This window comes from Stegodyphus dumicola, chromosome 7 (genome assembly GCF_044657685.1).
Source record: "Stegodyphus dumicola isolate Sdum_Otavi_A_Nest chromosome 7, ASM4465768v1".
In the NCBI taxonomy this organism is placed as follows: Eukaryota; Metazoa; Arthropoda; class Arachnida; order Araneae; family Eresidae; genus Stegodyphus; species Stegodyphus dumicola.
In genome coordinates, this window is record NC_140774.1 from 8,747,972 (window position 1) to 8,775,710 (window position 27,739).

Genomic DNA, 27,739 nt, shown 5'->3' on the forward strand with positions numbered 1-27,739 from the left:
AAGCGTACTAATGCAGATACTGTTCTGCAAAACTGGCGTTTGAGGAATTAGTTATTATTACTGGCATTCTTTGAACTGTTCCTGTTCTCTGTTATGTACATTATTGCACAGCTGTCCAAGTCTCCCGTGAGATTACAAGAAAAGAGATGATCAGCTTCGCCTTCCTCACTACATTCGCAGTCGTCATTGTCACGGAAGCTAAAGCAAAATTTGTATGTGAGGAACGGGCCATGTCCCGTTAGAAAATGTGTCAAGTAATAATTTTTTATCTGTATTTATATCGATACCTTTGGGATAAATCTGTAGACCCGACGACCGTAGGAGCCCTGATTCCATCGCTGTTGCCACTGTGAGATCAGTTGCTCCCGTATCCTTTTTTTAATATATGAGACTGGCAATAAAGTGACGTCCTTTTTGAATCGGCCTTCTCATTTCCGTTTCTTCCGGTGTGTGCTTCCACCCAGCTGAACCTTGACTTATTTCCTTCTGGAATTTGTAGGAGTTGCTTTCTAATTCTTTGTGCAGTTGAGTTGCGGGAGTTGTCTGCCGCTGTTGCTGCTAAGCTGGACGCCGAGTCCGTGTAAATTCGTCTAGATACTCGAGCATTTCCGTCACAGTATGTGATTGTTGCGCTGATGGCTAAAAGTTCGGTTTGGAACACAGAGTTATGCTGCGCCAGCTTTCTTTACGTATATTACTTCTCTGTCCAGAACGTGACAGTATGCAGAGCCAGTGCCTGCTGATTTTTCGATCTGTCTGTGAAGAGGCCGTCGGGCAGTTTAGTGCTTTGTCACGAGAGATGTATGTAAGTTTATTAGGTTGTTATCAGCGGGGTCGCAAGGATTTGTGGACGTTGTAGCTCATATTCGCTAAAATCGTAACTCTGCCCCATAGCATATGCGTACTACGCAGCCATTTGTCTTTATCGAGTGCCGCTTCCTGCTCTACTATTAAATTGAGGGATGGCGTCCCCACTGAGTACGTGAAGAGCAGCAGTGGGTGCGGTTCTGCATCCTTTGCATACCGTAATTATCTCTTGCCTCTGGATTATAAGGAGCATGCGCCGTATGTTGGTGGTTAAATGTGCCCCCCCATGCGGCCGCTCCGTAAATCACAATTTTTTCCGTCACCGTCTTGTACCAGATCCGGAGTAATTTTGGTGATAGTCCCCATCTCGCTGCTGTCATACGCCTCATTGTGTTGGTCAGGTTGCTGATATGTTGTTTTGACATTGATATATGCTGAAGCTAGGAAAGTCTCTGATCGATGATGCCCAGATATTTGAGTTCTCACTTTATTCTGCTGTCTACTAGACAGAAGCTAGGATTCCGTTTCAGTGGAGGACAGCGCTCAATGATAAGCGCTTGCATTTTTAACACTGACGGCTCAAGTCTGTGCTGCCTTGCCCACTGTGCAAAGATTTTGAGGCACTGTTGCGTTTTGTCTCCGGGTTGCTACGACCTGACACTATCAACAGGAAATCGTCCGCATACGTTAATACCGTAACGCCTTCTAAAATGGCATAAAAACATCGCAAATGCATAAAAAAGCATAAAAAACATCGCAAATGCTTAATCTTAGTTTTCAATATGCAGTTGTTATATTTGCATTTATGCCTTCACACGCTTTGTTTATGATCATACAGCTGGTTAATTCTTTCGTAGAACACCTCTTTTATGATATACAGAGTATTCATTAATCATAACACATTAGATATATAGAGTATTCATTGGCAACTTTCAGAAACAAATTCTTTTGGAAGTATCCCCTTCCAGTAAAACAAAAGTAGCCATCTTTTGCTCCGAATTCATGCCTTAGATGTTCATTGGATCAAAGCAAAGGATTAACTGCAAGGAAGATTCCTGTCTGTAATTAGAAACGGTGTTTTATGAAACTCTGCGATATTTTAGGAAATGTCATAATAATGTTGTCAAATATAGTTTGGTAGGTATAATGGAATTTATCAATAAATATTAGTCCTTATACTCTATAGACGCTATGTGTACATCAGTAGTCTCTAAGTGGTGGAACCCGAACAATTTTATGCAGTCCGCTAATACATTTTATTTATGTATTTCTTGCAAGATTTTAGTTATTTAAAGCCCGAGCTTACATTGTTTTCGCTATCTTAAAAACGAAAGTGAATAACGTATGAGAAATTCTAAGTGTATTCTGTTTTAAAGTGTATGTTTTTTAAAGTGTCATATAAATCTAATTCAAAGATATGAAGATACAGATTTAATTAACTTGTCAAAAAATAAACTTGGTTGTGAATTTTATTTTCCTCTAATAATAATCTCTTTGTTTGAGAATATGCGAACGGCCTTTCTTTCATAATTGAAAATTAATACGACTGAGCGATGAACATTTGCAATCCATGATAAAGATAATTCCTTGTAATTTATCCCCAAGGCTACAAACTTTATTAGAATCGAAACGTCATCCAGTATTAAGCTGTAGTAAGAAATAAAGACGTTTGTAATTATTTACTCACAAAACATGTGTCGAAGAAACATAATAAATAAGAGAAGGAGACTAAGTTGTCATTATTTGTCGGAAAATTTAATAGTTATCTCTCAATGCATTGTGCAACCAACAAAAATGTCTTGCAGGTGCCGAGCTTTAGATTTCAGATAGAAAATAAGCATGAATTTGAATTTTTACCCTTTGCAATATTGTTATTTTTGTGTGTATCTTTTGCTAAAATTTAGTAAGCGAAATTTAAAACTCATTTTACTATTTTTCCTTCTGTTAAAAAAAATTATCCCAGCTGCTATTTTCAGACTGCGCATTCGGCCAGCATGCAATTTGAGTTTGAGACCACCAGTGCACACTGTTGTCCATCTGAATGCACTAGACCCTTTTTTTTACCAAAATAATGACAAATTAAATTTAAATTTTGCGAAATTTCAACTAAATCTCTCATATTTTACATCTGTCAGGAGCTACATCATCTGCTTTTATCTTACGTGATATATTACCCATTTATAGAGTCTAATGTTTCGTTCGTTACCTTAAAAATAAAAGATGGCATGATTTTAAATCTATTGTGCATACAAAATAAGAGCAACACACTTACTCTGCATTTTCCATTGATGCAAACATCTCTGGTGCCGGGATTACATTCGGTGCCATCTGCAACCGTATCGGACAGCATTACGGAGAAAAATTTGCCATCGGGTTTGCAATGAAGTTGACAAGGAGTCACTGTGAAATATCACCAAGTTCAGTATTTGATGCTATTAAATAAAACTCATATGGCAAATAAATAAATACATTTTTAGGATTATGTGTTTTGTAAAACCAGTTAATCTAGTGTACACCCTCATTTCGCTGCCTCCGATTTATTCTAGAAGTAAGTACACGTACGATAAAATGCCAATATAGCTGAATTGTTTTAGTACAATCAATTGACTAATATTTTTCTGGGTAGATAGTTTTGAAAGTGATAGTGTGAGATGCAGTCACTAACAAAAATAAATAATAATTAAATTCATATGTAAAAATAAATATAACAAATTTTTAGTTATATATGTTTTGTAAACCAGTTAACCTATTTTTCACACCCTTATGTCCCTGCTTTTAGTTTATTCCAGAAGTGCACGTATTCTAGAATCTAGCACGTTTCAAGTATTCTAGAAGTACATATATATTATGTGTGTGGCCGTACCGTTGGCAATTATTGCGCTGCGCGGGACCTGGTTGAGGGATAGGGTTCGACAAAAACATCTAATCTTCTAAGGGAGCTAATTTTATATGGCGGCACTTGGGAATGGGACCGATAATGGACCGATAATTTTGATATCTAAGATTCAAGAAAAAAGACCATTGCTAAAATGGAAAACTGGATTTATACAGAACGGAATTTTTGCTGGGAGTCGTCTAATAAGAAGAAAAAAAAGTTAATGAAAAATATAAAGCTAAACAAGAAAATTAATATTATAAATAATGTTGATATAAATCAGGTACTGACTAATCAAGGGCGTTTCCGGGCTTATTTTAATCCGTTCCATATGCAGAATTATGATAAATGCTTAATGTGTGATAAGTCTAGGGACGCCCGCCACTACGATGAATGTACGCTTACCCGGAGTGCAAGAGAGAAATATAGAAAGAATTTTAAAAGGAACTATTCAAATTTGAAAGATTTTGCAGAGACTGTAATGAAGATTATAAATACAAACAAAGACAGAATTGGAATTCGGCACTGAGACTCAGATTTTGTATTTTATATGTTTTTTCTTATATTTGTTTTTTCCTGGACAGTCCCTTTTTTTTTTATCATACGGCCGGCCGGCTTGTGCCGGCTAGGAGAATCGGGGATTATATAATAATAATAATATTTTCTTCCCCTCCTGGTTCCTTTTTACTTCTACTGAGAAGAAAAGGAGATTAACTACTTTACCGTCTTTAAAGCTGATAATTTGTTTTATTTTAATGACTATAATTCGATTTTCGGTTAATTCTCTTTGCATAACCTCGATGTTAATGTTCCTGGAAGGTTTCTTTATCGTAGCTTTAATAAGCTTTTCTGAGTTTATTTTATATGTGTGAAAAGGAACACTTCTATCCAATAATACTTTTGTAGCAGTGCGATAATTTATTTTCATACATTCGAATATTAAATGTATCACCTTTAAGATTGACTCTGATCTTTTTCATGCCGAGTTTGTCTACTTCTTTCTTTAGAACATCCCAGTTTGCAATAAAATCGGCTAGGACTATTGACGGGATATGCTCTGTGTTTTTCTTAGATTAAGTGAGATTCGTGGTGTGTTCACTCGTTTCCTCTTCTGTATTATCTTCTGTGTTGAGCTCACTAAATTTATTTTTATGTGCAGGTGCTTCATTGTCTGCGTTGGATAATGAGCGTTTGTGTGTAATTCTTGGAGTTTGAAAACCTTCATTATCAGTCAAAATTTTCTTTTTCGTGATTATGCATTTGAACCACGAAGGAGTTTTGAGCTTTCCACAGCCGAATTAGCTTGTTTTGTAGTGTTGCTAAAATTTTCATGATTAAGAACTATCAAATGCTGTGTTCTAGTTTCTGAATTCTTCGAATAACATTGTCAAGCTTTGCAGCGGAATAACATTGTCGAGCTAAGTTCGTGATATTCTCTTTGGAAATTAAGTTTAGTTTGAGTTAAGCTATCCGTAGCAATTACGACATTAGTGCTCTAATAGTATTATCTAGCGATCTTATACGCCGCATCTAGATCCATGTTAAATACTCTTTGTAAATCGCTTATGCTCGTGCCTAGTCATGTAAGCTAGCCTGTGCTGCATCCCGTGGAAAACAAAGTAATCTTACCAAATGTCAAGATACGCTGAAGTTCTGCTTGATGTCAAGATACGCTGAAGTCTTGAATCAAAACAGCTCTTGCCACTCCAAGCTCCGTTGATCGTTGAGATTAGCTAGCAAATAAGCTAGCTGTGTTCCAGCTCGATGAAGTTTAGTGCCCATAATGGCGATAAAAGTATAAATTACCGAACAAGTAGAACTCTAAGAGATAATCGTGAGGTGTAAAAAAGGCCAAAACATGACTGACCACAGCTAGAAAAAGTATTGAAGCTTGAAGAGACGAATACTGCCTGAGAAATGGCGCCTCTAGATTACCCGAGAGAAGTTATTCACAGTCATCTTATAATAGAGGTTCAAATTTATATCTTACGATTTCAGATTGTTGAGAATCAGTCTTGAGAGTGGCATCGGATGTCTTAGAAATCGTATCTGAAGTATTCAAAGCAATTTTATCATCAGGAGTGGGATACTAGGCTTTCTTGATGAGTTGTTTAGACAAGGGTGAATTGCATCACGCTATTACAGAACCTCAGATAACCTCGTTGAGGGAAGCCACACGTAAATATTCCGCAAATGAGAATCCTTATGGGTGAATTGCATGTAAGATGAAAATAAGAAAAACAATGTACTTGTGAACTTTTCGACTAGTATCGACTTCTAAGAGTCTTAACTAGTAAATTATACTGGTGCCCAAGGCCAATCGCGGTATTCATAAGAGATGATGCCGTTTCACTACAATTTCAACCATGGAGTCGTAGTCGATAATGTTACGTATAAAAACATACGGCGAATTCTTCATTCCTTAAAAAAAATTGTGTGCAGTAATAAGAAGCCGGTTATGAATAGGCTTAATATCAAGATCCTTATGAATTTATAAATTACGTAGAAACCAGGGTGCGTTTACAGTCGTGCGAAGTATTTTATTCTGTAGATCTTGAAACGCTCTGTCTTGTTAGCTGCGGCCGAAGCAGGCATAGCATAAAGTAAAATTAGGCGAATTAGTGAGACATATAGCATATTTTTAACTTTGAAGCTTAGTTTAGATTTACGTCCGATGAATGCATAGATTGCCATGTAGGCAGCATTAGCTTTATTCAAAATGTAAGTAATGTGGTTCTTGATTTTTATCAACGAAATCTCCTAGATATTTATAAGAGTCTGCAACCGGGATAAGGGTGTTGTTAATTTTGATGTCGGTGTTGACCCGTATGCGGGTTTTATATCGGCGGTAGAGCACAACACAGCATTTAGCAGCAGTCAATCTTTCAGATGTTACACCATTTTGAAATTATATTGACATGGAGTTGAGGATTATTGAGGGCAACTTGAGCTTCTGTAAGAATGACGGTTTCATCCGCGTAATTAAGAACTTTGGCGTTTAGAGGATAAAGCAAGTCATTAATATATATATTAAATAATTTGGCCCAAGTACGCTACTCTGTGGTACGCCACTGTAGATGACTTTTCTAGAAGACAGGATGTCGCTACATCTGACTTGAAATGTACATCTTTTTAAGTAAGATATTGTTAACTTGATGAAGCTTGCAGGTAGCAGAAAATTGTCAGCTCATGAATGAGGGCTGCATGCCACACTCTATCGAGAGCTTTTCAAATACGAGAAAGCGTGCAGCAACCCCATTCTTTTTACTGAAAGCTAGAGCGATATTTTCTACTAAGTTGAGAACCTGATGCATGGTGCTGTGTCCCTGCCTGAAACCGAATTGCAGCTTATCCAGTAAATTCAGTCTTTCTTTAGATGTTCAGTAAGTCTACTACAAAGTATCTTTTCAAATAATTTTCCCATGACAGAAAGCAGACTTATAACGGCGATAGCTAGAAGCAAGCTTAGGATTTTTGCCCGGTTTTAAAATAGTGATAATTACGGAATGCTTCCACTGTTGTGGAAAATAGCATAATGTGATGCAGGCATTGACAATATTTGTAATGGTGATAAGGCAGTTCCTTGGAAGGGCCTTGAGTGCTTCGTTATTGATTTGGTCAAAACATTAGGCCTTTCTAACTTTTAGGTTTTTAATGTGATTTTTGACTTCGCTGAGGGCGGTGAATTTCATAAAATTGGTAGAGTTATTGCTATTGATGCTATAAATGGTAAATTGAATCTTACTTTCATGCTCGTTATTATTAATTTCTGGTTTTTTAAAAAACGTTTCCAATTCATCAGCCTAGAGATTTTGCAATTTCAGCTTCCGATTGGTAGACGCGGCCCACGTGTTCGATCGGATGAATTTGATTGGTGCGTTCCAAACTGTGTTAGAGATTTGGCTATTTTCCACACTGTGTTAGGTTGATTATCCATTTGCATCAGATTATCCCATTTCTGTGATCTAAATTCAGAGATTCCTTGCTTAATTTTCCTATTTAGATAATTCACGTTACTTTTAACTCTAGCGTTACGAGTAAGTTGCCACAGCTTCTGGGCGCAGTTTTTGAGTTTAATAAGATTTAGGATATTGTCCGGGAGGGTAAGAAAATTCTTTGCTTTGCATCTATAGGAAGCATCTTTGATTGCAAGTTGCATCTTGTTAGTTAAAAGATCTCCTCAATGTCCCCACAGTGGGTATATTCAGTTTTTCCAGAGATATTACTTAGAAGGTTAGCAAAAGTGTTCCAGTCAACTTTAGTAGTGTATTTTGGCAAAGGAGGATAGAAGTCGTAAAAGTCAAAATTAACTCGAAAATTATCTGAGGAGAGTTCTTCACAGATTTCGAGTAGAGGGATATGTGAGATGTTTTTAAGTAAAACCATGTCCAGTATTTCACCATTTCCGTTAGTATGTAATCTAGTGGGAGAACTAGGAGCAGCGAATTTGATGTCATTTCTTCAAAATATAATTATTGAGAATATTTCAATTACTATTATGGCCTCTTGAATGCCAGGATGGGTGTTTGGCATTGAAATTACCCGCAATAATAGTTGGATAATTCGTAGAGGTAATGGTATCCAAGTCTCTGTCAGAGATGAGGTTTGAATGTGGATTATACAGTGAGATGAATAAAAATTCTTCATTAAGTCTACTATCTATGATAGCAGAAGTTATTTCGACGTTACTATTTAGTGAGACGTTGAATTTATGGAATTTAATATGGCTTTTGATAAGAATCGCCGTACCACCTCCTCTGTTATGAGCCCGGTCACTTCTTATGATGTTGTATCCATGTATTTTGAAACGGTCATCCCTTTTAAATTGTGTTTCATTAATTAGCACCACGTCAATTTTATGTTTATCGAGATATTGTGCAATTTTATGTATTTGATTACGCACGCTGTTAGCACTGAAGTAAGAGATCCGGAGGAAGTTGTTGCTAGCTGAAATAATACTGTTAAAGTCAATATAATTTCCATGTCAAAATATTCCAAGACGCTCATGTTGACTTCAAAATTTTCTAAAATGTTTTTAGCTTTTTTGAATTTATTAAAAAATTCTTTCATTTTAACTAGTTTCATTCTTAACCAACCAAAAAACGAGGTTTCTTTTGGCTTCTTTTCCATTGGGTTAGATTCATTATTATTATTAGCCGGTGGGAGATCTGGCTTCGAGCTGGGAAGTGCAGGAAAATCCTTAGTATTTAGGTCAAATTTAGGCGGTGTATCTTTAGATTTATTTCCTTTTAAATTGTCTGCATTCATTGTGGATGGTTTTGGGGTAATAAACATATCCACGATATGAAGAGACGTGGTTTCCATTACATAGGGCGCAAACAGGTGGTTTGTCACTTTTTTTAAGATCACATTGGAAGCCTTCGCGGGGGCCCGCGCATTTCTGACACCTAGGTTTATATTTACAAAGGTTTCTTACGTGTCCATAACGTTGGCATCGGTGGCATTGTACAGGATCTGGTCGAGATCTATAGTTGACTGCAAAGACATCAAGTCCTCTGAGAGTTTTAATGTCAAATATTTTCTTGCAATTAGCATGACCACGCTTGGTTTCCACTGAGAAAAGGGGTAATTTCTTCACAGTTCCGCCTTCAAAACGAGTCATCTATTTGACACGCGTGACAGGGTTTTTAAAACTTCTAATTCTTTCTTAACATGTTCTATGTTTGACATCTGGGGAAGCTTTTTAATAAAAGCTTTAATAGGTTTTTCTGAATTGATTTTAAATGTATGGAAAGGTACCCCACGGTCCGAGAATAGTTTTGTGACTGTCCGATAATCGTCTACGTCCAAACGTCCGATGTTAAGGATATCACCCTTTAGATAGCTTTTAACTTTTTGAATTCCTAAACCTTTTATTTCCTGCTTTAGTTTATCCCAGTCGGACGTAAAATTGTCTAGTACAATTGGAGATATGTGAGTGGCTGTTTTCTTTGGGAGAATAAAAGGATTTTCCTCACTATTTTCTTGCACTTTTGTGAATACGGGTGTGGCAATCCCGAGGTACCCTAGCCCTTTAGGGAATCATCTTCTTGATGAGACGGGTGTCACGATCCTAGAGCCCAGTGATCTATCCTCTTTTCCGTCTCCTCTCCTCTTAGCTGGAACTTTTTCCCTTCCCTTCTCCCTTGTGGTTTCTCTCTACGGAGTTTGGGGCTCGTCACGAGAGGCTGGAACAGACCTTGTTTCTAGTTTTCGAGTGGCGAGAAAACTGCCCACGTGTTTGCCGTGCGTGGAGACCCGTGTCGCTGGAAAGGAGGGTCCTGGTAGTTGAGGGGCGAGGTACTGTCCCCAACACACTGCTTTGGCCTCTGCTTCAGCTAAACGGGAGGCACCTTAGTCGTCCTCACGGGTGTCAATCGGCTGGTCACTAGTCCTTGTGTCAGTGGCTTGGGGTCAAGATCTCGGGAGTACCTGCTTTCGGGAAAGCCGACTGTGGGGCTTCAGTTTGCGTATAGGTCCGGCTAGCCCTAACACAGGAATCTGTGTTCCCTTGTAGGGCTCCGTGGTGGGCGGGGCCGTCGGACCCGAATCTTTTCTTTTCTCATTATGGCTAACTCTCAAATTTTTCTAATCAAGGATTTTGAAGTTACTCCAGTCACTCAACCGAATTCTGAAAAGTCTACTGCTAAGCCAGTCACTCAAAGTCCTGAAAAGTCTACTGCTAAACCAGTCACTCAACCTATTCTGAAAAGTCTACTACTAAACCAGTCACTCAACCTAGTTCTGAAAATTCTGCAAAAAAATTACGGGCAGATGCAAATAAAAAAATAATAACAATAGTCCCCGTTTCCTAGTCATCTCTAGTCCTTCTGGCGAAATGCAGAAGATGTCTCCTTTCATAATAAATAAATATATTCATTCTTGTATTGGTGAGCCGAGAAATATAAAGCGCCTCCGCTCCGGAGACTTGCTTATTGATACAATCTCAGCCACCCAGTCTGCTTCTTTACTTCAAATAACTAAACTTGGGCAAGCGAATGCCACTGTAACAGCACATAAGACACTGAATTATTGTAGTGGCGTAATATCGGAATTCGACCTTCTGTATGTTCCTGAAGAAGAGATCGCTTCCGAGCTATCCGACCAAAATGTCTGCGGTGCTAGGCGGATCAAGATGCGTAAGGAAGGTAAGTTGATCGATACGAAACACGTGATCCTTACCTTCAACACGCCTGATCTGCCTAAGAATATTAAGGCCGGATATTTAAATTGTCCTGTAAGACCTTATATTCCCAACCCTATGCGATGCTTCCAATGCCAGCGTTTCGGCCATTCTAAGATGTCTTGTCGTGGCAGCCTCACATGCGCCCGATGCTCACAGATTGGCCACGATTCTGAAAATTGTACCGCTGCGCCTCTTTGTATAAATTGCAAGGGTGAGCACCCAGCATTTTCACGCCTCTGCCCAAAATGGAAATTGGAAAAAGAAGTGCAGACTGCAAAGGTTACGAGCAACATCTCATATGCCCAAGCCAGAAGATTAGTCCAAAGCACACAGCTACGACCAAATACATCTTACGCCAATGCTCTTAAAAGATCTCGCACAGTTGCCACCCAAACATCAGTTAATATGCAGACTCCACCAAACAAAACTCAACAGACTACAAACAAGAAGAAAGAAAACCCAACCCATACAGTACAAAATAAAGAAATAGTAATACAAAGCAAACCCAAAACTACCACACGAAAAGAAACAAATAAAAATAGAAGTTCCAGCAATAGCTCTCTTGATGGAATGGTTTCTGAATCTGCGGATTCAGACGGTATGGAAGTAGAAGAAGGTCTGGAAGTTCCCAAGCATCTACTTCCACGAAAAACCAAACACGAGCACAGAAAGAACAAAAACTATTCATAATGGCCACCCTCGTATCATGGAACTGTCGTGGTTTCCACCGAAATCTGCTCGACATCAAAGCTATAATCAATGTTCATCAACCTTTATGCTTCGCAATACAGGAAACAAATCTAAAACCGGAACAACAAGCAAAACTTCGGAGGTTTTCTTTCGTCAGGAAAGATAACATTGCAGGTGAGCGTGCCAGTGGAGGTGTAGGTCTCCTCACCTCACTGGATTATCCCTCAAATGTGCTTTCTTTGACGACATCCCTCCAAGTTGTCGCTACTCAAACAAATTTTGATATTGTTGTTACAGTCGTTTCTCTGTATTTGCCTCCAAATGAGCATATTGATCAGCAAGATTTAAATGGTCTTTTAGAGCAGCTGCCTGAGCCTTTCATCATAATAGGAGATTTTAACGGCCATAGTCCGCTCTGGGGTAATAAAGATACAAATTGCCGAGGAAGACAAATTGAGCAGATGATTGAAGATCATAGCCTTTGTCTCCTCAATAATGGGCAAGATACTTACTTCCATGAGCCTTCAAAGACATTCCATGCTCTCGACCTTGCCATCTGTTCACCATCTCTGTTGCCTTTTTGCACTTTTAATGTGGGAAAACATCTTTACAACAGTGATCATTATCCCATTTTTGTGTCTCTTGCACGAAGAGGAGCAAATCCCATGACGAGACTCCATCGGTTTATACTGGACAGGGCAGACTGGGAACTCTTCTCTTCCATTGCAGAGCTCTGAGATCAAATGGTAGAAGATGGGCATATCGATGACGCTGTAGAAGCTGTTACTAATACTATTATTCAGGCAGCTATGCTTTCGATTCCTAGAACATCAGGAAAAATACTAAAATATTCGAAACCGTGGTGGAATCGTGACTGTCATGAAGCACTGAAAAAACAGAAAAAAGCATGGGGTATTTTTCGTAGATATCCGACTCTGCGAAACCTCATAGCCTTTAAAAGAGCCAAAGCAAATGCACGAAAAGTAAGAAGGCAGAGCCAGAGGGATTCCTGGATTTCATATGTGTCGTCAATAACATCCTCCACGCCTAGCAAGCGGGTTTGGGAAAGAGTTCAAAAAGCATGCGGCATATATAAAGACCACTCACTTTCCTTTTTGGAAAAAGATGGCCGAGTGATTAGCTCCATAGAAGAAATTGCGAATACTATTGGTGAGACATTTGCTTCCGTTTCTTCCAGCACAAACTATACACCTGCATTTTTCTCTATGAAGCAGCACTCTGAAATAAATCCCATCGCATTCAACTCTTCCAAATCTGAGCCTTACAATAGAGCATTTACTATGGTGGAATTAAAGAGAGCTTTATTGCAGACACATAGGTCTTCTCCGGGTCTTGATGGCGTGAATTACGAAATGCTTAAGCATCTGTCCTATAAGTCACTGAATGCCCTTCTCACTCTTTACAATAGGGTGTGGAAAGAGCGTACCTTTCCCAGTGCATGGAGGAGAGCTGTTGTCATTCCTATTGCTAAGCCAGGGAATGATCCAAGGAATCCCTCCAACTATCGGCCAATTGCCCTTACGAGTTGCCTCTGCAAACTGTTTGAAAGTTGGTAAACAGCCGCCTAGTCTACTTCTTGGAAAAAAATAATATTATATCACCTTATCAAAGCGGTTTTCGAAAAGGGAGAACAACCGTAGATAACATGCTCCTCTTAGAGACATCCATTCGAAAAGCTTTTGTGAGAAAAAATCACCTTGTCTCAATTTTCTTCGATATAGAGAAAGCTTATGATAAGGCATGGAGATACGGTATACTTCGCGATCTTCACGAGAGTGGCTTGCGCGGCAACCTACCAATTTTCATTCAGAATTTCCTGAACGCTAGAACTTTTCAAGTAAGAATTGGCTCTGTTTTTTCGGATGTTTTTCAATAGGAAGAGGGTGTGCCTCAAGGTTGTGTGCTTAGTGTAACGCTGTTTAGTTTAAAAATAAACTCAGTACTAAAAGAACTTCCTTCCACCATTTTAGGATCTCTATATGTTGATGATCTGCAGATTAGCTGTCGAGGGGCAGACATGAGATACGTAGAGAGGCAGTTGCAGATAGCTCTGAATAAGATCCAAGAATGGTCAAACAAACAGGGATTTACCTTTTCCAAACAAAAAACTGTGTGTGTGCACTTTTGTAGGAAGCGAGGTCTCCATCCTGAACCTGAGTTATATCTCAATGGTTCAATTATTCCAGTTGCGCCCGAAGCAAAATTTTTAGGAGTGACGTTCGACCAGAAATTGACTTTCCTTCCTCATGTTTTAAACCTGAGAAAGAAGTGTCTAAAAACATTAAATATTTTAAAAGTATTGGCGAACACCTCCTGGGGTGCAGAGCGTTGCTCCATGCTTCGCATTTACAGAGCCCTGTTTCGCTCTAGACTGGACTATGGCTCAGTTGTTTACGGATCCGCTCGGTCATCAGTTTTGTTAAAACTCGATCCTGTTCACCATCAAGCTCTGCGGATTTGTTCAGGAGCTTTCAGAACTTCTCCTGTCCAAAGCCTGTATGTTGACTCTAACGAACCATCACTTTATCTGAGGCGTGAGCAATTGTCCCTATTGCAATATTTTAATATTCTATCACAACCTGAACATCCCAATAAACTGTACTTACTTGATGATGTGTGTAACACTTTATTTGAAACACGTCCATCCTGTGTTCCTACCTTTCCTTTAAGAGTTCGCCCTATCATTGAGGAACTTTCCCTCTCTGATATGCGCCCCCAAGCAGTACAGAATTTTGAATTCCCACCTTGGGAAAATGCACGGATTCAGCTTCTTGATGTTTTCAAGCATCACGTCAAGCCAAGCACCAATGACATCATTTATAGACAACTCTTCGCTGAGCACAGGCACAAATATAGCAGTTATCTTCCAGTTTATACAGATGGATCCAAGTCAACAGATCATGTCGGGATGGCATTTGTAATTGAAGACCACATGGAGGGCAGACGCTTGCACCATGCCTCCTCTGTCTTAACATCTGAATTAACTGCAATATATTATTGTCTTTTGTACATCTCTAGGCTCTGCCACAAAAAGTTTATAGTTTATACAGACTCCTATAGTGCACTGAAATCTTTAGAAGCTTTTTCTAACACTCAAAATCCAGTCATAGTGGAAGTTCTCAAGATACATATAAACCTAACGAGTCGTGGATATGAAATCCTGTACTGCTGGGTTCCCGGTCATGTGGGAATTAAAGGGAATGAGCTGGCAAATATCACAGCCAAATCTGCTGTTGAACTATCCAGTCGCCTCATGCCTTTTGGAGACATCTGTTGTGTTGTGAAAAAGAAGATACGTAAAAAATGGCAGCAATTTTGGGATGTTCAGCGTCAAAACAAGTTAAGACATGTAAAGCCTAGAATTGAGCATTGGGATTTTGCTGGAAATCGTAAAGAAGAAGTTCTTTTGACTCGCCTCAGAATTGGTCACACAAGAGTGACACATGGCTACCTTTTAAAAGCAGAGAATGAGCCTGTTTGTTCAAATTGTAATGTTTGTCTATCTGTCCGTCATATTTTAATTGAGTGTCCATATTTTAATAATCTTCGTCAGAAGTATTTTAATAGCTGTGACTTACCTCTCGACCGTTTAATCGGAAGGGAGGTGAATTGTAATTTATTTTATTATTTAAAAGAGACTGGCTTTTATCACCTAATGTAATTTGTTTTGAAAATTGTGTCTTGAATTTTAAAAGTGTGGTTTTAACTTGTTTTTATATGACTTCATCCTCTGGATTTGACACATTTGCCTACTTGTTTTTATTTATTGTATTTTAATTTCATCAATTGTACTCACCCCATCTCGCGTTTGGCGCACTATAATCAACTTTGGTTTTGCGCCATAATCTCTCACTCACTCACTCACTCACTATTTTCTTGTTCCATCTGATCTTCAATCAGCGAGTTCTTGAAATTTGTTTTTGTGTACAGGAGAGACAACTTTTGACTGATATAAGGTACTTCTGTGCGTTTTCGTAGGAGTTTTGAATCCCTCTTCATCAGTTGAGACTTTCTTTTTGCGATATTTATTACTAGGGGTTCTTTTAACAGAATCGATATCTGAATTTTGTTTGTTAGACACATTTTGGATATTTTGACTTGAATTAACAGTATTTTTTTTTAAGCTATATGTTTCTTTAGTGGCATTCTGACTTAGATTCGCATTTATTTTAAACTTTTCTTCTTGCATCACTATTGATATGGCCCCAATGCAATCTTCTGTATCTTTAATTGCATTTGTGATATCAGAGTTGAGTACCTGTGCGATTAACTGATTATGCCTTTCGATTAATAGAAGCTTATGTTAACGTGGTGAGTGAATCACCATCATTAGGGATTTTAAAATCGTTACAGTATTGTTGTACCAAATGGTACCACCTTTCTACAGTGGTATGAAAATTTAAATTCTCCTCAATGCCTGATACTTTGAATTAAAGTAGAGCCATGCCGAGAATAAAAATAGACAGACTTACTATAGTAGATCAGCCCGAGCAACCAAAGCAGCAGCAAAGGTCAGACCCTAGAAAATCAGTACACGTAATCCAAAAGGATGCAGGACCTGAAAAATTGCCCGTCTAGTCTCCAAGAGCTCAGCGACAGGAATGAAAAAAAATTAATAATATAGGCCTATGCCTGCGTACAAACTCCCGCGACGAAATCCTATGCTTTCTTCATAGTTTCAAAAACCACTTTTACTCTTTTACTATGTTTCCTTTGAAGGTCTTCTCTGTGAAGCAAGGTAATCAATATGCTGCTCGTGTTTGGTGATGAAGAGATGTTCCCCCAACAGCATGGCACGTCGTTGCAACATTGTAAGCGTGTCGGATTGTGACTACCTCAATGTCGCAGTAACGTTGTAGGAATGGCTTAATGTCCGCTTTTTGCGACGTCACATTGCGAAGTTGATGTGAAGTCGCATTATGAAATTGTTATCAAGTCACACTGGGACATTGATGCCTAGTCGCGCTGCAACGTTGTCATGAAATTACACTGTGATATTGTTGTGAAGTCACACTGCGACATTCATGTAACAACTCATTTCGTCTTTAATATAAAGCCATAGAGTGACATGAATGCAGCATAATAAAGTGTCATGAATATAATGTGACTAAAGATGTAAATGAATGTCACGCAACACTAGATTACTTTCTAAATGATTAGAGTGATGAACTCCTATTTTAGAGAACAGGTAACTACAACAATGTTTTAACGATCCAGTAAGGTATTATACTTTTCAAGGTATTAAAATACTTCCGTAATATTCGAAATTTTTAAATAATTGAAAATATCCAATATAATCATTTGAAATTTTCTCATGTTACTGAGGTTGTATCTCATCCTATTAAGGTTATATAACTGTAATCCATTTATGTTTATTACATATCTGTATAAACTAGAGTGTACAGAAAATGGAGAATATATATCAATCAAAATATATTGCAATATATATCATGCAAAAGTGATCATATGGTCATTTTCTAATCGTATTACATTGCTAATACTTTTGAGTATAAGCTGTCGAGAAGTTACATAATTTTGTTTTCATTCTTTAGAATTTAATATTTAAAGACAATTCATATTTTTCCAAAATTTCTAAATTGTATTAAAAACCTGAGTTCTTATTATAACTTATTAAAAATTTAATTTTATTTCTTAATTTAACACTTTCTTCCCCCTCTTTCAAAATAGAAATATTTCAAAAACATATTCTTTGGCTTGAATGTTTATAATGACTATATTTCTTATAATAATAACTATATTTCTTAATACCTTCCCCTCATTCTAAACAGACATACTGTAAAAAAAAAAAAAAAAAAAAAAAAAAAAAAAAAAAAAAAATGCTACTTGGCTTGGAATATTTTTTTTAACACTTTAGCTTAACTGCTTTCCTTCCAGAAAAAGAGCTAAATTATTTTGATAACTGGATGAAAGAAAAACCGTTTTAGTACTTTATTTATAGAACATTTGCCTATTTTATTATCTTGTTATATAACGAAATGTTTCGTTTTGAATTAAATGGGCGATTTCGTGTTTTCCCCATGTGTAACGTGTATACGAGCCAGTTTTCCTTAGAAAGTCCTCCACGAAGGCATCCCTCCCTTTAGGCAGATAGCCCTCGAGGCTTTGCCATAATCACACACACGCGCGCGTTTTGAATTAAAAGCTTTTATAAATTAACACAATCATAGATTCCAAATGAGTTAACTACAATCTTCGTTTCCAAATTAGCGATTTGTTGCTTAATCTATAATACTGAAATAATAGTTATGGGTACAAAAGTTAATAGCTGGGAAACGTGGTTATAGAAACTAAATTACAGGAAATAAATATTTATACTTAGTTATATTAGTTATACAAAACGGGCATTCTCTTTCACCATTATTACTCCATTGACAAATTACAATTTTATGAGATTTTTAAGCTATAAATTTAAAATAACAATCTTTTTAACACTGCATAGCTTCAATATATTTAAATAATTGTACCACGGTAAAAATGTCGTATAATTTGTTTCATTGGATGATTAATGTGAATGATTTGTTTTAAATATTTCAGCATTTCCTGAATGCTTTTTTCTGTTTTCTTAACAAATAGAATATTATGCAAAAACATTACAAATTTGCATGAATTAATTATTACAGTTCATAAAACAATTATTGTTATCGAAGCTGATTTACGGAAAATCTGTATTACTCACTTCTGAGAACATACACTATACTATGACCTTCACAGCAATGCTTAAATACTATTCGTAGCTCCTACGGTAAAGTGAATGAAACTCGGCTGCTTATGCGTTAAAGTTCACAAGTTCCTTTATTTAACATATCACATATGGGGAGTAAACACCTATTGTATACTGACTTGAATGATAACAGTAATAATTAATATATAATAATTGAAAATAAATTTAAAAATTGTTATTAAGAATGAAGCGATTATCGACGAGAAAAATACCAGAGATGCATGAACTTTATAGAAGCGCGAAAAGAATCAATGAAGATTTTTTGCTATCCACAAATTTCTGCAAATATAAAATGAAATCAGGGCATTTAGAATTATTTTAATACGATTTTCCAGAGCAAAGATGAAGATTCGGAAAATGTGTTTTGATGCAAATATGAGGTAACATGAGATATAGTCAGTCTTGCTATCCTTCTTCCTTAATATCAACACGATTTAGTTTTTTATTTAATTTAAATAATATGAAGATACTATATTTTACAATGAATACTTTCAAAAAGTTATTAATTTAATCTAAATGAATCTGTACAACACAGAACCGTACTTTTTTTTTTTTTTTTTTTTTTTTTTGGAATCAGGCATTCGGATATAATGGGGCACATATACTGTATAAATCAAAATTTGGAACGTAAGCAGTTATGGGATTAGTTTCAGATATTAAAATCTGATGATAAGGCCCTGATGCTTTACTATCTTTAAAGTACTTCATTTTTTTTTTAAAGTTTTCATTTGATTTCAAACCGTTAAGATGTCAAAAAGGCATCAATTACATGTTTTAGCAATGATGTTATAGTTTTTTTTACTAGACGAGAATTTAAGAAACAGTTTCCTTAGTATATTTTTAACTGAAGAGAAATAGATTATTTGAATTTTTAATATAAAAAAATGAAAACACAATGGGAAATGAAATATGAAAACACGTTTATGCCTTTCAATTTAGAAACTACGCAATTAAAACTGAATTTCAGTAACATATTTAAGTTCAAATTCAAAGTGGCTGTATTTATGAAAATAAAAGTATTTCCACTACTTAATTTTGTAGGAATAACTTTACAACTTTTGTTAAAACTAAAAAATAATGAAAATATAAAACTCCTCAACTTAACATTAAAAGAAATATTTGTTTGTCCCACAGTATAATGCAGCGCAATTATACGGAGTTTGCAGAACCTTCGATTGACTCTCCAGGGAATGGCTTTCTCTTATGAAATTTCCAAACAAATTTATTTGCTTATTTAAATGCGGCAAAGAATTGAAGTCTGTCCCAATAAAAAGAATTCCATGAAGTTATATTTTACCTTAAAATCATTTTTTCTTACCCTGTTTGGCAAAGACTTTACTTTAGATTATCAGTGTTTTAAAATAAGCAAATTTGCAAGTTATCACAATGAAATTTTTAAATTCCTTTGTGAAAGATTTCTTTCTTAATTTTTCTAAGCTTTTTAAATACGATTGCAGAAATTAGTATCTTTTCAGTGTCTATTTCTGCAAATGATACATTAAAGCAAAGGACCGACCAGCGGCCGAGCGGCAAAATCGCTGAACACTGGTAGTTCGGTCCGAGGTTCGAATCCTATGAACGGGCTGGCTGCATGGACGTTTTCGTGGTTTTCCCCATGTGTAACGTGTATACGAGCCAGTTTCCCTTAGAAAGTCCTCCACGAAAGCATCCCTCCCCTTAGGCAGATAGCCCTAGTGTGCTTTGCCGTATTCTCAATACACCACATTAAAGCAAAACTAAATTTAAACTTAGATAATTAAATTAATGAAGCTTAAATATACATTTCGATTTATAGTAATTTTCATTACATTTATAAAATTGTCTGCAATAGGTTAAATTTTCTTAAAATACAATTTGAAATTCGGTTTCTTTATAACATGAAGTAACTTGTACTTTTAGAGACAAATTAATATTAATTTATACTTTTTTGTCACAAGTGAAATTTTAACTTCCTTCGTATATAAGTAAGGATGAAATGTAATTTCCTTATTTTTATATTGTTATCGTTTAAATAATTTATGTATCTATTTAAAAAATTAATACCATAAATATATTCTCTTAACCTCTCAAGTAGCAAATACTTTTGCACAGATTTTCATGTTTTTCTTAATATATAAAGTGAATACGAGTTAGTTTCCTTAAACAATCCTCCACAAAGGCATCCCTTCTCTTAAGTAGGCAGCCCTCGTATGTTTTGCCGTATTCAAATAATCTGACCTACACTAGGAAATACTTTTCTCTAACTAAACCTTTTAATAAGGAAATTGAGTTACTTTAACAACACAAATATATTATACGTAAAAGTGTGACATAATTTTCGAAAAAAAAAAAAGATCTGATATAATGAATTTTAAACCTAATCTCAGAAATTAACGTATAGGAAACATGTAGAAAAGTTCGGTGTTTTAAATTAATACACCATTTGTAAAGTTATAATAATTAAGTTAATAAATAAAGTTATAATAATTAAAAGACGTGTTCTATATAACTAAAACGTGGTTAGGGAAGTATGGCATCATTTATAATGTGGCGCTCAGTACCACGCATGGAAGTAAGTAATTATTTTATAAATAATTCGAAAAATAGCTGAACACGATGAAAGTACTGCAGTAAAATGCATAAAATCAATTCTTTTTTCACATTATCTTTTAACATTAAAAAACAACAAAAAGTGAATTATATCTACCAAATAAACCTGACTCCCTAAATTAAAATTTCTAAGTAGTGAGACAAAAATAAGATGACTTTTGATAACGGCCTTTGCTTCCGCACTCTTTGTAATATAAATAAAAGTTAATCTACTGCCATTATTCCTTTTTATTCATAGCATTTAAATTACGCTTTTATTATTACATATTAATTATTACTGATATCATTCACTTCAATGTACAATAAACAGTGCTTACCTGGAAATGTAGCACAGACGTGTTCGGTGAACAGAACTAAAAAATGGTCGCAAAAATCCTGAAGACAAACGAACGCTATGCAGACAACAAACTCTTTCGTCAGTCTCTTTTGATAACACTAGATACGGTAGAACGTGAATTCATTCACCACAGGATATAGTTCAATGATTTCGAAGTACCACATCAATAAAAACACGCTAAAAACTGTTAATAGTTTTAATAAAAAAGAAATAACTAAACTTGCTATTAGCATAAAAGAATCATTTATTTAGAAAGGTTTACTGAAACACATAGCAATGAATCGGGGGTAGGGAGGTCAGCGCGCAAGGACTACAGAAGAATCCCATTACAAAAGAATTACGTGAGCAATGTCTAGAAAGGTCAGGGTGGGTAAGACTGCGAATTTTTTGTCGACACTTTAAACGTTTGCTGCGACGTGCATGTGACATCCGTACGACATTCATATCCACATCACAATGCGACATTCTTGCGACGTTGCACCGTGGTCACAAATGTAATGTGAAGAAAATGCATCATTGAGAGGTCACTGCAACGTCATAGCAGCTAAGTGTGTTGTATGAGCCCGGTCCGCAATCAATGGGCAATTTTCAGTGGGAGGCACGTAGTCATGCGTGTACGGGTGTCAGTGAAAAATTTGAGATATATAAGTTAAAAAAAGGTATCAGTATAAAACTTAATGTTATGGTGCTAAGATATGAGCTGGGTATTTATGCTTTTCATGTGGAATGGGTGAGTATCTGAGGCTAGCAATTTCTATATTGTGATGGAATTTCACTGTGTGGAAAAATTTTGTGGCTAGTGTGTGTATGTATTCTTGTATAGTGTGATTTGGAATGTATCAAGCGCATAGACGATCTCACGTAACAGTTTATTTTGCAGAATTTTTAGACTTTAGATTTCTTAGCTCTTTTTATTTTATTTCCATTTTAACGCAGGTAGTTAAACTGTACGAATAAAAAGTCCAAAGGGAATGAGGAAAATTATTTCAGAGGAAGATATATGACGCGTATTACAAGAGAAAACAAAGAAGAAAGCAGTAATTTTGAGATGTTTATTTAAAGAGTACCGTATAATTTTAATTAGCTTATGTGCTATCGTGCTAAATGGCCTAGCTTCACATAAATACTTCGATTTAAGATGAATTCAACATACTTGGAGTGGCAACCGGCAGCCAAGTGTGGAGCTCTTCCTTGTAGGGCACGTCATCATAAGCACTACACTGTACAGCTCGAAAACTGGGAACATTTTCTGGGCAGGGCTGCAATAATAAACAGAAATAACTCAACAAAATTAAAAAATTCAAAATGTAATACAATGGATCTTCGTGACACGGGTGCATCAAAAAGTTCCCGAATTAGCTTTGTTGACGATAAAATACATCATTTACCTACCCTCTATTTACCTAAATTTGAACACGGTTCCTTTTGACATGTAAGTTTGTGGAAGGTAAGTACATGTCTCGGTGTTCCTGTCATCAGTGGGAAGTCCTGAAGTCATTATGCATACGCAAGTCCATTATTTTTAGCCATTCGCGCTTAATCTATAAAAAGTTGTGAAAACTGCGACATTTTATGTGCGTCTCCATATCTGGAAAACGGAAGGCGTCGCAAAAGCTTAAATGTGACGAAAAGATACGGAAGCAGTGTTTGGCGAGGAACTCATTAAAGGGGCTGCTCCGCGACTGGGAATATTGCTGCAGTAAAAAATGCAATGCGAATATATTGTAACCACCTTTGCAGTACCGTTGATCTTTCTTCAACGTTCCATATACGGATACTTTCAGAAGGTAAGGAAACCCTCCTCCTGACGATAGTCTAGCCGTCATTATCGTCATACTCCTCAGAATCAGAATCGTCATTCTCACACTAGGTATTAACCACCACGGGTTTTAACCTATAATTATTGCGGCTTAAGCCATTCACTTTTATTTTTCTTAGCTCAGTGGCGCGTGAGCGCCGCACCCGAAGGCGAAAAATGATCGAGGTGACAAAGTCATTAGGGAAGGCGTACATACGTATAAATACTAGTTATTCTTTTGATCTGATAAACAGAAGATTAATTAAAGTTGCGCTGAAAGAGTTGGTGCTTCGGAGCGTCGCAAAACTGCGTGTAGCCTGTTCGGAGATTCTTCGCTGACTGGAATGAGCAGAGATACGTCAGAGTAGCTAGTTGAAGTCATGTGACTGGGAGTCACGTTCTCATTGGAGGTGCAGATATAAGCATTAATTCAAAGTTTTACAATTAAATGAGAGTTATAGTATAACTTGCAGTAATTTTGCAGAAAACACAGTCTTTTTCTTGACATAAAAAAAATTGAAATGAAGCAATAAAATAAAATAATTCTTGAGTAATAACTGAAAATGTAAAGTCCTCGCTGAGTGGGCGTGTCAATCACGTAAGGCAGTAGGAAGGCACTGTGTACAGGAGAAGGCGAAGACGACACCCGATCATTAAAATAAGTAATTAAAAACATAAATAAAGTAAAGGCAAAGTCTTTATGGCTAAGCGAAATAAAAAACAAAATCCTTGCTTTGTAGAAATCACAGTATTTAGTCCATGGCTTTACGGATGTATACATAGAAAACACTAAACATGATGAACACAGTCTTGAAAATCTTAGTTAAATAAGGAAGGAGATGAAAATACTTACAGTATATACAATTACCATTTAGAATTATGGTTATTATTATTACCATTTAGAATTATGGTTATTATTATTACCATTTAGAATTATATTATTATTATTGATCTGGGCCGTTTCACTAGTGACTCTTCATCAGGGTCATAATTTGAGAGATTTCGAATAGTATCATAGCGAGAATTTGCGATGTTGTTGAAAAAATTGTGCGCAGTCATTAGTATAGCATCTTGAAACTCAGGAATTTTAAGTTCTTGGTAAATCTGAGTGTTCCGCACAAACCACGGTGCATTTGTTATGGCTCGTAGAATTTTATTTTGTAAAACGCTAAGTTTTTTACTAGTAGTCTTGTTAGTGGTAGCCCAGGTGAGTGCAGCATAGAGTAGAATTGGCCTTATTAATGTAAGATAGAGCGTCCTTTTAGTATTCAGGTTAAGCTTCGAATTCCGTCCTAATAGAGGGTAGATTGACATAAATGCAGCATTAGCCTTATTACAAATATGATCGATGTGTTCTTTGAAGGTAATTTGTTTATCGATATAGACACCAAGATATTTGTATTAGTTAGCCTGTGGGATTAAAGTATTATCATTTCTAATGTCAATGTTCACAGGATGATTTTTCTTGTACCTTCTGTATAAAACAATGCAGCATTTAGATGGGTTTAAATTAATTTTCCATTTTTCACACCATTCATTAATAATATTAACTTGAACAGAGAGTTTTTCTATGGAAAGCTGAGGATGAAGAGAATTTGTGAGGATAACGGTGTCATCCGCATATTTTAAAATTTTTGCATTATTAGAATTAGGCGTATCATTTGCATATAAATTGAAATTAGCCGGAGAGATAACTGAGCCTTGAGAGAGCCTTCTATGAAAGTTCTTGTTATTAAAAAGTGCGTCTTCGCAGCGAACTTGTAAGGTTCTGTCTTTGAGATATGAAATCATAAAGTTAAGAAAATTAGTCGGAACTTGAAGTTTAGCTAATTTAAAGATAAGTCCAGCATGCCACACTCGATCGAAAGCTTTTTCGAAGTCGAGGTAGCATACTGCGACTGCGTTTTTCTTTTGGAACTCCAGGGCTATGAATTCTATGAGGTTGAAAATTTGATGTGAGGTCGAAGGACCTTTTTTAAAACCGAATTGCTGGTTATCCGTTACATTTAGGCTGGCGGTGTGGAGATTGAGTCTAGAAGCAATTATACTTTCAAACACTTTGCTTATGGCAGGAAGTAGGCTGATAGGTCTGTAACTAGAGACTTCTTTAGGATTTTTTCCTGGTTTAAGGATCATGATAACTATAGAGTGCTTCCAGATTTTGGGAAAATAATAAAGTCTGATGCAGGCATTAGAGATATTGCATAGAAGGAGGATACAATTTCTGGGGAGGGCTTGGATGGCTTCCTTGTTAATTTTATCGAATCCGCGTGCTTTTTTCTTTTTAAGATTTTTAATGACTTCTTGGATCTTTTTGGGAGAAGTAAAGTTAATGTAGCTTCTTGTGTTATGGAGTTTAATTTCTTCAACTTCATTAGTGACGGTATAATCAAAGGGGGAATCTTCACTATGTTTTTCAAAACTTTTTTCGAGACTATCGGCCATGGCTTCTGCGATATCAGTTTCTGAATTTAAGATGTTTCCCATATAATTAATTGGATGTAGATGATTTGTCTGCGAGCGGAGGGACTTAGCTATTTTCCAGACAGTGTTTGGTAGGATATCAATATTTTCGAGAAAGGAATCCCATTTATTGGAGCGGTTAGCTTTGATTTCTTCAGAAATTATTCGAGTAAGATAATTAACTTAGGTTTTTGTTCCTGGGGTCTTGAGATAAATACCAGTATTTCTTGCATATATTTCTTCTCTGAATTAGGTTAATAATATTTTGAGGGAGATCTTGATAAGTTTTGGATTTTTGAATATACGAAGCAATGCTCATTGCCCTTTGTATATTATTATTTAGGTCTTGAATAGTATTTTCGATGTTTTCAGTGTTATTCATAATCTTCCGGCAGGGGATATTAATTAACTCGTTCTTGTAGATGGTCCAATTTACATTAATGTTGGGTCTGGTGAGGGGTGGGTAAAACCCGTAAAAATCGAAATTTACTGGAAGATGATCTGAAGAAAGTTCGTCAGTGACTTCGAGATAAGGTGAGGAATGGATATTCTTCAAAATTAAGATGTCAAGTATCTCCGCTCTTCCATCATAGTTATATCTGGTGGGAAGTTCGGGTGCCATAACACGAATTTCGGAGTTAAGGACGTAGTTATTCAAGATGTTGCCGTTACGATTGCTAACATTGCAATTCCAAGTCCTGCTCTTAGAATTCAAATCCCCTGCGATAAGAATGGGGTAATTAAAATTTGTAAGTCTATCAAGATCAGTACTTTTAAGGATTTGATTTGGAGGATGGTAGACCGAGATGGAAAGATATGGCTCATTGAATGCAGAGTATACTAATGCTGCTGTATTTTCTATACCGTCCTTGTGAATATTAACACAGGTAGATTTTATGTGATTTTTAATGATAATTGCCGTGCCTCCTCTGTTGTTGTGACTTCTGTCGGTTCTGAGAGTATTATAGCCTTGGATATTAAACCGAACTTCTTTATAAAGATGGGTTTCACTAATCAACATGATGTCGATTTTGTGGTTATTTAGATAGTTAATAAGCTCGTCTTTTTGTCTTAAGATGCCATTGGCATTAATGAATGCAACTTTTAGAAAACATGTAGTTGTTGAGATCAAATTAGGGTTGTATTGAATTGACCTAGAAGTCATAATCTTGGTTCATAAAATACTCAATTGCGGCCACGCCGACTTTCTATAAGTGACTTAGCAGCTTTAAATTTTGCAAAAAAAAGGTTTTAGCTTGAGTAAGCTGAGCTTTTAGCCAGGTGAAGAAGCTTGGAGGCTCCTGGGGAGTGGTATTCTGTGTATTCCAGTTTCTTGTCTGATTAGCCCTACACTGCATGATTTTTTATTTTTCCTTGAAAAAAATATATATGTAGTAGAATATAATGAGAAAACATGAAAAAATATTTTAAAAAATTTAAGTCTAAATTTTCATTATTTTTGATTAAATGTTAGTTTGTTGCCAAGTGGCAACATCGTGCAGTTAGGCATAAAAAATAAAAAAACAAACTGTGACAAATAGCTACACCGTGCATTCAAGAGAGAAAAATTACTGTAAATGATAGTCTCTAAAACAGTTCTTCTCTTTATAAAAACATAGAGGTTTTGAGCATTTCATGCACTGTACTCTTATAAATCCTTTGCAATTCAACATTTTGCATCGTCGTTTATTTGTAGAATGCTCTGGCCAGTGATCAATTCTGTCAAATCTTTTGGAGGCTCTTTTCGACAAGCTTTTTTTGATTGTTTTCCAACTGTTTCCTCTGCACTTGATGGTCTCCCTCTTTTTAGTGATTTCACTTGTCCATGTAAGCACAAAGTTTCTGCTAACTGCAATCTGAAAGTAACAAGTTTCATAGGCTTTTCACTATTACACTTTTGTTTGTGCACTCTCTTATACAGCAACCAAGCATTGATAATTGTCAGGTCTAATAAATGGTAAAACAACCGAAAATACCACTTTTGCTTCGCATTATTATTTTATACCTTCCAATCAAACTGTCAAGTGCGTCCACAACTCCCATGTGCTTGTTATAAGTTGTTATAACGTAAGGACAATTTACTTTCACATGACATTTTTGTTTCCTGTCAAAGCGCTGTACTTCACTTACCGGGTTTGTACCAGCAAATGTAGAGAGCATTGTGACACTTTTATTATCTTTCCATGATACATTTGACAGTTCACAACCATCATATTCAGCCACAAACTCAG

The 27,739-nt window shown here is 36.3% G+C and overlaps 1 protein-coding gene across 1 annotated transcript in view; it reads right to left on the reverse strand.

The window, feature by feature from the left end:
* Positions 1–27,739, reverse strand: part of LOC118195454 (A disintegrin and metalloproteinase with thrombospondin motifs 6-like) — a 493,619-nt gene that overhangs the window by 128,374 nt on the left and 337,506 nt on the right. Inside the window, exons 13-14 of the mRNA XM_085819861.1 lie at positions 22,401–22,506; positions 3,080–3,207 (exon numbers count right to left, since the gene is read on the reverse strand). Of these exons, the coding sequence (XP_085675987.1) occupies positions 3,080–3,207; positions 22,401–22,506 (234 nt within the window). The remainder of the gene's footprint in view (positions 1–3,079; positions 3,208–22,400; positions 22,507–27,739) is intronic.